Source organism: Protopterus annectens, chromosome 6.part0, assembly GCF_019279795.1.
Source record: "Protopterus annectens isolate FY-2018-M chromosome 6.part0, PAN1.0, whole genome shotgun sequence".
Lineage (NCBI taxonomy): Eukaryota > Metazoa > Chordata > Ceratodontiformes > Protopteridae > Protopterus > Protopterus annectens.
The window spans coordinates 1,155,353,306-1,155,368,856 of NC_056737.1; the positions used below are offsets into that span (position 1 = coordinate 1,155,353,306).

General features: G+C 39.2%; 1 protein-coding gene across 2 annotated transcripts in view; it reads right to left on the reverse strand.

Annotated features, from left to right (window-relative positions):
* LOC122804724 (fibroblast activation protein alpha) overlaps positions 1 to 15,551 on the reverse strand; it is a 1,600,794-nt gene that overhangs the window by 282,932 nt on the left and 1,302,311 nt on the right. For both annotated transcript variants that reach the window (XM_044074776.1, XM_044074777.1), the window contains one exon: positions 8,704 to 8,751. In XM_044074776.1, the coding sequence (XP_043930711.1) occupies positions 8,704 to 8,751 (48 nt within the window). The remainder of the gene's footprint in view (positions 1 to 8,703; positions 8,752 to 15,551) is intronic.

Genomic DNA, 15,551 nt, shown 5'->3' on the forward strand with positions numbered 1-15,551 from the left:
ATAACTGCACATTTGGCTATTTTATTGTAAAATTCCTCATGTTTGGGCAGAGACTTGAAAGGTAGTGAAGACTAGGGCAAAATAAAGGAGCTATGGCAGCAAGAAAGTAGATGGTATATGTCCTCTGGCTATATAAGTGAGATAGGATTTTTACTCTGTATAAAGTATGTAGTTTTTGATCAGTTTTTTTAACCACGTGATAACATGAAGGTTACATTTATATTGGTCATCTATGATGATACCCAGCAATTTTGTGTGGTTTACTTGTTTTATGATGGTGTTGTTGTCAGATACAATAGTGAATAGTGTTGTTTTGGCAGATATGTGCTTTGGAGTGAAGAGCAGTAATTTATTTATTTTTAGGGTTTAGAAGTAGTTGTGAATTATGTGCCTTCTGTGGAAGGTTGGACAGCAGCCTGGCAACTCGACACAGTAAAACTCCAGCGCCAATCATTCTGTGGACCCCTAATGGGAAAAGCTGAAAGGAGAAGAAGATGACGTAGTAGTTGTGAATTCTTTAGCCATGTTTATATCAGTAAAATGGATTGTTGTGTAAGGCCTTTGAGTTTAAACAGATTATAGTCATCAGTGTAATGAACTAATGTAGCATTTTTTGTATCAGTGTAGAAGTCATTGATGAATGTGTTGAAAAGTATGTGTCCTAGTATGGCTCATTGTGGTACATCAATACATACTGGCAAGAAAGTGCAGAAATCATGTTTTCATTTTATGGCTTGTGTTCTTTTTCAGAGGTAGCTGTGGAACTTTTGCAGTGAAGAGTTGATGAGCCTTAAGGATGAGAGTTTAGCTATGGAACTTTTGCAGTGAAGAGTTGATGAGCCTTAAGGATGAGAGTTTAGCTATGGAACTTTTGCAGTGAAGAGTTGATGAGCCTTAAGGATGAGAGTTTATGCAAGAATTTCTGGTGGGAGTCATTATCAAAACCTTTTTGATAAGTCTAGTAAGATGGCGGAAAAAAGTAGCTTGTCCTGGATTTAACAATTTATTGACTGAGGCCCAGAACAGTTTTGGGATTATTAGTGCATATGTTTTGATTGGTTGAGTAGTGTGTTTTCTTACCTGCAGTGATAAGTTCTTTTGTTAGGTTTCTTAGTTGTCTATGTGCTAAACAGTAGGAATTTGTTTTACTTTTTTGTGCAGACCATCCATACTTTCTGTCTTTCTCTTTGTTTTATTAGTTCTTTAGTTGTTAAGGACAGACATGGGGGAGGGATGGCTTTGACTCCTTTTATTCTGAGTGGGGGCTAGTGTGCTTAGAACATCTAGGAAAATTGTGTTGAACTCAGAGATAGTATTGTCTATGGACAGATTCTTTAGTAAACCCCAGTTATGAGGATGTAGCATATTAGTAAAAGTGTCTTCATAAAAAGTAGCAAGTTTTCTTACCAGGATGCAATGATGTGTTTTGGGCTGTTCCTTTGATACCTTGGGGTAGACAGATAAGTGATCGCTTAGGCTGTCTAACAGAGTTTGGTGGGATGTTAGGATACAGTCAGTGATTTGTTGCCAGATTGTGGCTTTGTTATACCTAGTTGTTGTGGTTATATCTTAGGTGAACATGTATAGATGTATTTTATTAGTTTAGCAAAATCTAACCATGCAAATTTTGTAAGACTGGCCCTTTCACTGTACCATACGCTTCAGCAAAAGCCGACATGAAATGTGATCAATAACTCATATGGAACATTACTATGTGACATGAAGGCATTCAGTGTAGACCTCCATTCATTAAGGTGAAGCGAATGACACACTGTTCTAAATGATCACTGCTTTTAACTTGCGGTCTAAAGGTCTACTTAGAACAATGCAATCTGTCATTGGATAATCGGTATGATTTTGCAAAGAACAATAAATCTGGTATAATTAACTTCCACATATTTAAACACTTTTTCTAGACTTTATCAAGACATTAGGTAATCATTCACAGCTGATGGATTATGAAATCTTACATGGTCTTATAACCTGCCCATGCCTGACAAATTTAGTAGTTTAGCAAAAGAGATTAAGGCTCTTGGCTAGATGATAAACATCGTCCTGTGGGTAGGGTTTGATTCTCAAATTCTCCATTTACTTTCTGTGTGATTTTGGGCAAGTTCCTTAACCAGACAGCGTTGCTTCATCACAAGCAAAATAGTGGTTTTATCTGGTTAACAGATGAAATAAAATAAATAAAAATGTCCTGGCATCTAACTGCGTGGATGGCAGATATTTAAGTGTCATTGGCAACGGGTATGCTTTAAGTAATGGTTTGTCCTCTCAGGTTAACCCAGATGCCTCGTTATTGTCCCTGAAATCTTCTTATTCTTCATAAACTAGTTTTGGCAAAGTCCAAACAGCACTCAGGTTTGTTGCATACAGACAATACCATGCACCATGTGGTAAATTTCTAGTCTCCCACCAGGACACAAGTGCTTCCAGCAATTACATTCTGCTAAATCTGCATACCACTCCATCTATACAGTGTAAGAAGGAATCAGTATTGCAAACTAAACAAGGATATACATTTTGAGCCTCAAGAGCAGGAGCAGACTCAAGCAAATCTGCAGTCTGCGGCTACCACTCCATCTATACAGTAGCACACTCAAGCAAATCTGCAGTCTGCGGCTACCACTCCATCTATACAGTAGCACACTCAAGCAAATCTGCAGTCGCGGCTACCACTCCATCTATACAGTGTAAGAAGGAATCAGTATTGCAAACTAAACAAGGATATACATTTTGAGCCTCAAGAGCAGGGTCAGTCCACCCAGGCATGCTACTTGTATGTTTTATGAGAGTGAAGCTATTACATTAGCAGTATTTCTTAGTAGTTCTCAGCTTGCTAATAAAACTGACTGTTGTAGCCTTGTGCCCCCCCCCCCGATAGTACAGTAATCCTAACTGTCCAAAAGACAGTATATATTTAATTCACATCCCTGTGACTAAATTAAATTAACCATCAAGCAGCCCTCTCAGTTCTTTCTGCCTTAGTTTGTATCACTTGGAGGATCACCTGCTTATTTGCATCTCTATCATTGCTAATGTATCTCCCTACTCTAATCTGTGCACAAACTGGTTACTAATCAGCAAGTCAATGTGAAGACACACTCCCAACCTTAATAAACTTTGCTGTCTCTTCTCTCCTTCACTTTACAGGTAGTTTGAATTATTACTTACCCTCTCTGAGGCCTTCACTGATTTCCACTGATTGCCTCTCTGGTTTCTTTGCATTCCACCTGGTTTACACCCCTTGTGCTATCTCCCTCCCCAATACAAAGTCTATATTAGAATCCTGCTGAGCATGGAGCCATCTTTAAATTTCTAGTCTCCCACCAGGACACAAGTGCTTCCAGCAATTACATTCTGCTAGGCGGTAAGCCATTAGACCTCAGGAATTTGTTTTAAAAGTGTTCAGATTTGTAAAGTAATACTTACTTTTTCTCTTGCCTTGTTGGCTCTGGTGCCTGCCTCCCCGTTAAGCCTAGCCTAGCCGGCGCTCCTCTCCGCTCCCCTGCCCTGCCCCTATTCCCTCCGCCCCCACTACTTCTACATTTATAGTAATCATAGCCACACCCACAGCTCACCCTCACAGCACCTCCACCAATCACAGCTCCTCAAGTCATATCACATTAAACCACACCAACTTGCTCCACACAAAATACTCCCAATCACTCTCATTCCCACTAGGCATTTTTGCATCACCCACACTACGTCCCATCCACATATAGTGCAACCCTATAATTCCTATTCAGACCCCCCCCACCTAGAAACAACATAAACTTTATAACCATGACTATCACACAACTAAATCTAGTCTGTCTTCTCATAATTCTTTACAACACCACAAGTTATCACTCTAGCAATATCCCTAAACTTAGTAGCACAACACTGCATTATGCACTCTCATACACAGACACCACACATTATAATAATATCTGCCCACACTTATTCAAGAACTACATAACGGACCAGTTCAGAACTAAACACATGTGCTCTCATTCCTACTCCAAAAAAACACAATACTTTCTCACACTCCTCACCAAACTCCAACATCTGTATAACCATTTTAACTCCAGGCTCACCATAAGTGGGGATATCCACCCCAACCCAGGCCCAAATCCATCCTGTCCAACACAAACTGCTCAAACACAAATGTCAGAACATAACACCCCCACTTTCTTCATCCCTGGGCAAATCAACAACAGCAGCAAAACCAACCATCTTTTAATGCTAAATATTAATATTAGAAGTATCAAAAATAAAATATCTGAACTCCAGGCAACAATAGCACACTACTCCCCAGACATAGTTGCTTTAACAGAAACCTGGCTAAATAAAAACATAGCTAACTCAGAAGTTCTCACAATATCATTAGACAAGACAGACCACGGGGTGGAACTGCCTTACTCTACAAGTCAAACTCCTACCCCTCCCCCAATAATTGGGACATACTTATCTCACAACTTCAACTTCACCCTAAAAAGGTCATCACCACAATTGTGATCTATATTCCACCTGGTAATACACCTGCTAGCCTTGAAGACTTCTTATCCTGGTGTTCTTCCACATACTCACAAGAAACCCTTATTCTGGGGGACTTCAACCTAGATTGGTTCACCTGTATATCAGAACCACCAAGTAATCTAATAAATCTCCATGGCTAACAGCAGCTAGTCCAAATTCCAACTGGGTGTGATAAAAAATCTAAAAGGGAATCCATCCTTAACTGGGTCCTAACTAGCAACCCCACATTGTACCCTCACACAGGCAGTCTCCCAGACACCTTAAGTGACCACAACATAATATACTTTATACGTAGTAGAACAAGCATATGCAAAACCACTAACTATATATCCACTAGAAACACAAACAAATTCTCTCCTGAGGTCCTCAACACTTTATTGTGTAACTGTGACTGGACCCCCCTAAAAACCCTCCCACTTGACCAGGCTGTAGCATATTTCAACAAAACATTTCTACAACACCTAGACACTGTCGCTCCATTAAAATCAAGGTTAGAACCTCTACAAACCCCTGGCTCAGTAAAGAAACCAAACAAATCCTCAAGTCCAGAGACACTGCTACTATTAAAAACAAAGAAACACAAAGCCTAACTAAGTACCAAGAACTGCACAACTGCAAAAAATGCATTAGGCTGGACAAAAATCCTACTACACAACATTACAAACTAAATACCAACACAACCCACAAAAATTTTGGCAAAATGTAAACCAGCTACTAAAATCCACCCAAAAGGCTACCCCCAAACCAACCACCCTGACACTAAAGTTCCAAACACAATTAAACTCCCACTTTGTGAACTCAGTTCTATCCTTAGTATCACAGGACAGTTCCTTCCTCACTATCCCCCCCAACACAAATAACACAAATACAAGCTTTACCCTCAAAACAGTTTCCACCACTTCAATCAAAAGCATGCTCTCCAAACTAAAAACCTCATCAACAGCAGCCAACCTACTCCCCCAATCAAAAGCATGCTCTCCAAACTAAAAACCTCATCAACAGCAGCCGACCTACTCCCCAGCTATTTCTTGAAACTCACAGCAGATGCTATTGCTATCCCAGTCTCCACTCTCATAAACAGATCAATTGTTGAAAACTATGTGCCCAAACTCTGGAAAATATCCTATGTTACACCCATACATAAAGGCGGGACCTCCACTGAACTTAATAACTACAGACCCATTGCTTTACTCTCCCCCCTGGCCAAAATCCTAGAAAAATGCATCCATACCCAGATGCTAAACTATCTCCTAGACTGCAACATGCTGTCACCTACTCAGCATGGTTTCAGACCTGCCCATAGTACCACTACAGCTCTCCTCTGCTTCACAGTAAACTGTCTCAGAAATGAAGGCCTGCAAGTGTCAACTCTTTTTTGGATATGTCCAAAGCATTTGACACAGTCTCACACCAAATCCTGCTAAACAAACTAAACCAATATCAACTATCTAATTCCACTCTTACCTGGTTCCAAAGCTACTTAACTGACAGGTACCAAGCTGTGAAATGGGAAAATTCTCTCTCTCCTCAGCTGCCCATAACTATAGGAGTCCCACAGGGTTCTATCTTAGGACCACTACTATTCACAGTCTTCACAAATGACCTCCACACCTCCACACAGCATGCATCTATAATTCAGTATGCAGATGACACTACCTTAATCTGTGCTGCACAAAACATTCCCACCCTCCAAACAACTCAACTAGCATTCTCTGACGTTGAAAATTACCTTACCAAAGCCCAACTTATCCTCAATCCAAAGAAAACTCAGCTTATGATTATAACCAGTTCTAACAAAAACACTAACAGTCAATTCACTATCTACTCCACAAATGCTACTCCAATTGCTCCAGTGGCACAGGCTAAGCTATTGGGAATAACCATAAACTCCCACCTAAAATTTGATAGTCATCTGAACTTAACTATTAAAAAAGTACATGCCAAACTGGGGTCACTCTACCGTATCAAACCATTTTTACCAACAACACAAGATCAGCCATTGCTCGCTCCCAACTTCTATCCACCCTACTCTATGCATCTCCCATTCTGACTAATCTCAACAAAACTGAACTAAGCAAAATGGAAGCTTGCTATAACAGAATTGCCCGTTTTGCTGCAAATTGCTCATATAGAACTCATCACTGTACTGCTTTGAGACAGCTCCACTGGCTTGAACTGCCCAACCTCCTAACCTACAATCAGCTCTGCCTCTGTCATTCTATTTATTACCTCCCCAAAAAGTGTCCTGCCCTCAAAAACCTAGTACAACATCACTCAGGCAAAAGACCTGTTAGATCATCAAGCAAACTACTACTAGAAGTCACCAACAGCTACAATAGCTTTGGAGATGCACTATATAGTAGTTAAAAAATGGAACTCTGTCCCTACTAGCATTCAAAACACATCATCCAAAGCCTCCTTTAAAGACCTCATCAGGCAACATCTCAAGCAAAGTTGGCAGTGCCATGATTGCTCCCCAGGCTAGTGAAAGTGGATAACATATGCATACTAAATCTAGAGCAATTTATAATAGTTTTTCAATCTTACTCACAAACACTGGCTAATCTACAATGTATGTACTGCACCTGTGTACTATGTATGTATTCTACCTACATTCCAAAGTTCAGCTGTACACCACAAATCTATTACTTACCTTTATTTTTAAAATTAATATCTTTTTTGATTGTTCTCTCCACTGTAACTGTTTGTGCCGCATACCACTGTAAAAACATGTCTCTTGTAATTTGTGTGTATACTGATTATGTCTAAATAACTAAATGTGTCTGTAATTTTTCTTTGTGGAGCTTTTCTCCCCGGGCCTCTGCTGAAAAAGGGCCTTTTCGGCTCAGACACCCCCGGTTAACAAATGTAAAATAAATAAAATAAAATGTCATTCATAACATCCCCTGGTATTCAAGAAAAGCTGTAGGAACTCTATGGCATGCCGGATAATTATCTTTAGCATGACATGCAATCCATTAAAGCAAAATCTGTTCAGGATGATGATGATACTTCTGCCTCATTTGTTTGCTTAATTATTGGATTTTGTCAACAGGGCAGCTACGGAGATATGGCACTGATGATGTGGAAGCAAGAAGACTAAAAACAAAAAAAGAAAACACGTAGTTCCAGACAGATTTAGAATACAATACATTGGTCAGGGCATTTAGCACATTAAAGAATATATTTATTTCAGAGCAGAGAAGAACAATATAACTGTTTCACCATTATTAGGGGGGAGGACAGGATAAAACTGTCACTAAATTATAATATTACATTTCTCTCCAATGAGTGTGTCAATTTTAATCTTGTCAAAAAGCAGCTACCATCAAAACCAGCAGGAAATTGGATCTACTCTATATAACAAGGAGGTATCATGTTTTACAGGTCATGCTGTTTTAGCCAGTACAAATACCACTGCTTCTCTTAAACAATTCATCTTTATAGGTCTTCATGGTAAGGGGCAGAAGCTAGAAGTGATGTATCACAACATAATTGTGTTGCAAGTTCCAACGTGCAAACCTGACTGTGCATTCTTGAAATATATAACTGCCGTGTCACATATACCATGTGTATTTCTTTCCTATTCATAACATCCTCTGTAAAGCCCATGAAGTGGACTTCATAAGGGTTATCACTCTTATGATCTTTTCTGCTTGTTTCTTTCACTATAAACTAGCTCTAGCATTCCCAGCAGAATGGTTTACTTTTTAAGATCTTGTCCCTCCATGTTTAGCCAGTTCCACAGCAAACCTCAAAAGGCATTTTGCAACAGTATCCTAGGATTCTTGCATGCTTGGTAAATGATCAAGTTGATTTTAGCTGTTATTGTAATCTAGCTTGCTATTTTAAGACAATGCACAACAATTAAATACATATTAAGTATCTGTAATTTAACCTTAGAAGGAAATCACTACAGTCACTACTTGTTTTTTTTCCTAGGTCTTTCCTACAAATGAAACTATTATACCCCATGAAATTATAGTTTGTCTGATAAAAATATGTATAAAAAGACGAGCTAGATATAAGAAGCAAAAATGGAATGTTGTAGCTGTAATGCAGTTTAACTAATAGCATGTGTTGCATGATTATGACTATAATGTGAAGTATAATCTGTCTCCAAAAAGTAATCTAAAGTTTTCAACTTTTACAGTGGATAAAAAAAAGAAAAAAAGTTACCTTTATTATCCTTGCTGTGGTGAAGCGTAAATATAGGAACACCAGGGCCTGTTTAAAGATATGAAGGACACATTAGTGTTGACTAAACTGAAAACTAAGAAGGAAAAAAAATATATAAATCATGCTACAAGTTGCATCTGCACAGCTGTTAGCTACAATAATGTATGGCTTGAATTATTAACTGATAGTTAAACTGCATTAAACTCTGTCTTTATGAAAGTGTGATTTAGGTGAACACTGAGATGGACATTCAGAGAAAATGTCTAAAAATATGTACAGAGAACAGTCTGCCATGATGTAGGATATACAATTAATGTTTTATAAGGACTGCCAAGAAAGCTACAAGCACTTTCTAAGGTGCTTATGGCACATATATATGTTGTGTCTGAAGCAAGAAATATTGATGAATATGTATAGAGCTCAAACTTCTGGTGATGTTTAAGCACAAATATTTATGTACAGTGAGACAAAATTCAAACTGTTCAACTCTATCTAAAATGTTACAGGCCTGATGTATTCTTTTGAGATGCATATCTGTCCTGACAATGTCACAAGCAAAGTTCAAATGCCTGGATCTAGTGTTTCTGGTGCTGCTAATTTTGCAGATGTGCAAAAGCTCCATCAGGGCTGGATCTAAGGATGCCTTATATGCCAAGCACAAACTGCCTCTCAGAAACCTGTAGGAGACTGAGTATAGAGACAGGGCTCTAAGATGATCTGTATAGGACAATGTGTTAATAGCCTGTATTTTCTTGGTGAGGTACCTCTATAGACATTCCAGCTGTTGTATATGCCTAGTCAGGTAAATGCTGAAGGGGGCATTGTACTCACTGATGGATCTGATAAAAGCTGAGTACAGCAGTACTATAACTTCCTTGGACCGGGATGCCATACCCTTCCTTATAAGTCGGGAAACATAAAATATTTTTTTACTACCTTAGCTATGTCTTGGACAAAGGCCAGTTTACTGAAAACATATGTTTCCAGATCTAACTAATGGGACAACTCTTAGAAGTGTCTTATCAAAATAATTATTTGTTTGGGTGGGTGTTTTCCAAAAAGGCACTATAATGTATTTCTTTGCACTGAGTTTTAATCTATGACTTTATCACCAGTTATCTGTCTGTGTTAGACCCACTTGCAGGGTGTTAGTGTCATGGGCGGAACATACAGTAGCACCCAATTTGTAGATGTCTGCACACTGGGTGAGCCAGATGCCCTTGACCTAAGCCTTGACTGCCAAGAAGTAGATGCCAAACAAGAGTGGGTCCAGGATGGTGCACTATGGTACTCCACTGGTGGCTTGCCTCTTGGTGGGTGTGGTCTCACCAATCCAGACTTATTGGGTCCTGTCTATCCAATAAGTTATGTATGGGTTTATGCCTAGTTCAGTGAGCTTGTCCACAATACTTTAGTGGGGTATTGCATGCCTTAGTCAGGTCTAGGTAGGTGGCATACACCTTTTTCCTTTTATCCATTGTCATGGTTACCTCCTCAAAGATGTCTACCAGGTTAAATAGGCAGGACCTTCCCTTGAAAAAAACAAACTGGGATGGGTCCAGTGACTTTAGGCTGCCAATGTCTTTGTTGATCATTGCCATGATAATTTATTCTATGGTTTTGCATATTATATAAGTCTGACTAAAGGGTCTGTAGTTTCTGGGATCAGTTGATGGCCAACCCTTGTGAAGTGGGATAAGCATTGCCATCCTCCAGTTCCATGATACATAGCCTGTTTTGAGGTTGTAGTTGAAAAGTGACTCAAGTGGTACTGATAGTTCATGTTTCAAAGTATTTAGGAGGCAGCCCGGGATATTGATGTACCCCACTGAGGCTGTGTTTTTTAGTCTTAGTGAGTGCTACTATGACCTGCTCCCTGTTAATAGTTGGGAGGGTTATAATGGTAGACATTTCATGATGGGGGGTGGGGAGTTTGAGATGAGTTTGTTGGACAGAAGATTCACAATTTCAATTTGCTCAGTGAAGATGGTACCATTTATTAACAGTTCTGCACATTGTTGCATAGCTGTAGAAGGCCTTGTAGTTTTGCACACTGGGTTTGTTGGACAGAAGATTCACAATTTCAATTTGCTCAGTGAAGATGGTACCATTTATTAACAGTTCTGCACATTGTTGCATAGCTGTAGAAGGCCTTGTAGTTTTCTTTAGCCTTTGAAGCTATCTTGACCTTGTAAATGGCCTTCTTTGATTTAATTACCCTCTTAGTTTCCTGTTTAGTTTAACTAGTGAGCCCTTTTCATTGTGAGATTGCTCTTTCTGACTATGACCATGACTTTTTTCCTTTTTGTTATATACCCTGCTAAAATTAGGATTCGACCAGTGTGGTTTGCTTATTGGGGTTTGTTTTGGGCTTACTTCTGGTTAGTACAGCAGCCATTTACATGTTTATATAGTGTTTCTGTGAATAATTTTGCATAGGCTGTTGTGAAGTCTGAGTTAGGTGGGGCATATGTGCTTAATAACATGTAGTTTGCTATAGAATAGTTCCCTAACTGTAACAGTTTTTGTTGGGTTTTCCACACTGATTTTTATTTTGAGTGATACAGCTTTGTGATCATACGTTATCAGTGAGGATGTGATGAGGGGAGCATCCAGCACTCTCACATAATGGTGAGAACTTGGACTGATATGTTTGAACCTCTGGTTGAAGTGCACACTAACTGATCAAAGGGAATTTCTGTTAATAGAGTCCAGGAAACATTGTGCCTGCAAGTTTGAGGTAGTGTATGTTTCCCAGTCTATAGAGAAGTCATTAAAGTCTCCTATGAATACAGTGTATGGCTGGATAGAGAGTGCCTCCAATAGGTCTAGATAAGATGTGTGAGATTCTTGCGACATAGCTGGTGACCTATAGCTTGCTAAGATATGGTAAGGGACTCTATCTAAAGTGATTTGCATGTGGATGAAGTCCAGGGTATCATCCTGTTTAACCAAACTTGAGGTATACTTGTTGCTAATATTGACTGAGAGACCTCCACTTTTAGTTCCTGTGTGACTGATGGTCTAAAGATGTGGCAGGCATTGTAACCTTGTACTGCTGGAGTACTTTCTGTGGCTTTAAGCTATGTCTCGGTAATGGCACAGAGGTGTATATTCTCCAGAGTTAGAAAAGGTTGTAGCATGTTGAACTTCTTGTTAAGGCTCCTGGCATTGAACAGTAAAACCTTTAAGTTCCTTTGGGTTCTATTTGCTATGTCAATAGGTTTGCCATTTTGACATTGCATAAAAAAGTCTTTTAAGGGGTGGATAAAGTTTTAGCCAAAATCCAGAGACCCAGAGGGGACAGATGCAGGTCATTTTGGCAAAGCAGCATGGTATGTTGTCCATGTCTTCCCAGGCTGACAAGTATTGAATCCCACTGGACTGACATCAGAAACTAAGCCAATTGTTAAAGTCAATCATTTTTATTTTTCTTCATACTGTGTCATCTTCATTGGTGAAGGTAGAATGCTGCTCAATACAAGACTTATACCAGCCTGAGACACATATTCAGAGCGGTCCATAATATCTTTCTTCATTTAGTCCAGAGATGTACATCTCTAATAATTTTATGCCCACATGGACAATAACAGAATCATACCGGTACCTTTGGTGCAATGACTTGAGTGCATGTATAACTTGGCAGATCTTGGCTCCACATAAGCAAATAACCAGAATCTACTCTTGTCTAGTCTGGTGATTGGGGCATCTGTATGTTGTACAAAAGAGCTCCCTATGACAAGACCCCTGGGTAAATTGTTTGCATGCCTTACAGACTTTGTTTGTGGGAGTCAGTTGGGAGTAGGCTTATGTATGCTGTTTGTTGCTGCTTCTGGTGTGTGCTTTAGAGATTGCTGAGGATAGGTGTTGCCATTTTCAGGCTTTGGAGGTCTTTGAAGTTTGGTGAGAATGCTTTTTAGTGCCTAAAAATGAGATTGCCTACATGTATGTGGACACAATGTGTGGTGAATGTAGTATATGCTGTTCTTATATTTTTTCTTAACAACCTTGTTTATATGGAGTATGTTTGTGTCAACGGAAATTGTGCATGCACATCTCCCACATACCATGTCATGCACATCTCCCACATACCATGTCATGCACATCTCCCACATACCATGTCATGCGCATCTCCCACATACCATGTCATGCACATCTCCCACATACCATGTCATGCACATCTCCCACATACCATGTCATGCACATCTCCCACATACCATGTCATGCACATCTCCCACATACCATGTCATGCACATCTCCCACATACCATGTCATGCACATCTCCCACATACCATGTCATGCACATCTCCCACATACCATGTCATGCACATCTCCCACATACCATGTCATGCACATCTCCCACATACCATATTAAGGATTAAAAGGTTTTCAGTGAACATGAGACAATTGCTACATTGCCTCAGCATGCCCATATCTACCAAACTGGCTATGGAGACATCTGGAAATTGCATATGCATACTTTACAACCTATATTATGGTTGGCTATTAAGATCTGAGGACTGGGTTTTACGGAGATCTCCAAGGGTGGTCTGTAGGAATGGAGGTTAGAGCTTAATAGTACCAGAAATTGGTATTAGGTAGTGCTAGGGCATGGTATTGCTGTTACTTGATGCACAAGTTAGCTGCTCTGAGTTTAACCTTGTGCAATGCATCATTAAACTGCAAGTTACAGTCTGAGTACTAGTTTTATAGGTAAACTTGATTCTCCACGCACTTGCATCTGTACAGGGTAATGGCAACTGCCTTCTGCTCAGTCAGCAGCTCCATGCAAATGTGCCTAGTTTATTGAAGCAGAAATGAAGGTGAAATCCAACTCCTTATTCCTCTGGATATTAAACAACTATACTTTGAGCCTCTCTGCAGTGCTTTCAAGCTCAGATCGACCAGGCAAATACCTTCAACTGCAGGATAGATGACCTTATCCCTCTTAATATAAAAGCACATTAAAAAAGGACCCTTGAGTGCAAGACAACAAACAAATTATTCTCAAGCTAAGTCACATCTCAGTAAGGCATTTACAAGATAAAACAGTTCAAGTACCAAATGCTAAAGAGAAAAGGCAATTTGTAGCAGTTATATAATTAAATGCACAGGCAAAATGCAAAATACAAGGCAGCAATCGACATTAAACAGAGAAAAACAAGTGCAATATTTCAATTTAAGAACTTATCTTTGCCTAGATGGCACCGGATTCTGTGGAAACACTGAAGCACAGGTAAGATGGCAAGATTTACTGACTTCTGTGAAAATAAGCTTACAGCTTTCTTCTGAGTTTTCCAACTCAGAACACTCACCACCTACTGCCACTAGATGGAATACCCTAGTCCTCTTAATGTAAAAGCACAAAAAAGATTGCTTGAGAGAGTATGCTACAACAAACAACTTCAACAAACTAGCTAGACAAGGCAATTTCAAGTCAATCAGACCACTAGCAAGGCAGTTTGAGCACACATAGTAATTTCAGCCTTAAATACAGATAAATGCAGAAAAGAAGCTAAAATAAGTAGTCAATCACTCAAATAGCTTCTGGAAGTGTAATTTTTAAGTACAAATACTTAGCTTGTGCTCGGATGGCATGTGATGAAAGGAAGTGCGAGGACACCAAGAACTGCAGAGCTCCTTGGGAATCCGTCATGAGCAAAGCAAATATGCCAAATTTATACAGGCACTTAAAACACAGGAAACTGTGCAGAATCCCTTTAACAAGGCCAGAATTACAGGAATACAAGAATTAAATACCAAAAAAAAAAAAATAATACAAAGCACCAAATTACACAGAAACAGTGCCAATAAAGCTTCTCAATAGTGCAGTAATCAGCAAACAGTACAATATCAGGGTACCTGAAAATTATTTCAGGTGCAAAAATCAACAGAAAAAGACATTAGATGAAAGTGCAGAACAGCAAAATAAATATTTTATCTGCCAAGGATTGCCCAGGATTTATACTGGATCATCTGACAGTGTGGCAAGGATGCTAAGCAAATGGGAGCTCTGTGAAAATGATGATTTGTGGTAAGGGAGATAACTCAAGAGCAATATTTGTTTGCTTAGTGGAGTCTCAGTGTTATGGATCAAAATGTAAAACAATGTGTGGAAAAGTACTTCGCTAACTTACAAAACTGGCAATAGCAATCAATGGGGAAGGGAGGAACTTTAGTAGTCAGATTACCACGGGGGGCAAAAGTCAGAAGCACTGATTTTTAAAATCACAACGGCAAAGGGTGGGAGGGTTAAGGAGCATTCAAGCTGCCATAAGAAGCCAGACAAAATGCATCCTACAGCCTCATGTCCATAGTATATCAGGTCAGCATGTGAGCCAAAGTGACCAGGAAAATGTTTTTGCCCGGTGATATATAGAGCTAATTAAACAACAACCAGGATAGCAATCCAATCAGTAAAACAGATTGGTACAAACCAGATAAAAACAGATTCAAGAGCTTTTATAGCATAGCCAAGCTCCCACCAAGGTTGACTGTAACTGCTTTGGTCTCTGCTGTTAACAATACTGTCTCAGCTGTTTGTTACTTTACATTACTTTCTGCTTACATGTCAGAACATCTGTCCATACAAGAAAATACTTGAAATTCTGATATAGTTCTAGCATAATTTTCTTACAATGGAATAACCACACATACGTATATGTGAGTGCGCCTGAACAGGAAAAAATATATATGCATATGATGTTTCACTGAACTATGTTTTCTTAATCAAGATTTTATAAAAACTGGATGCTAAAAGTACATGTACATAAAAAAGGATAATCCAGAATTGCTGCAAAACAAACATCTAAAAGAAAATGCTAGTCTAATGTATTTCCTTCAAAGAC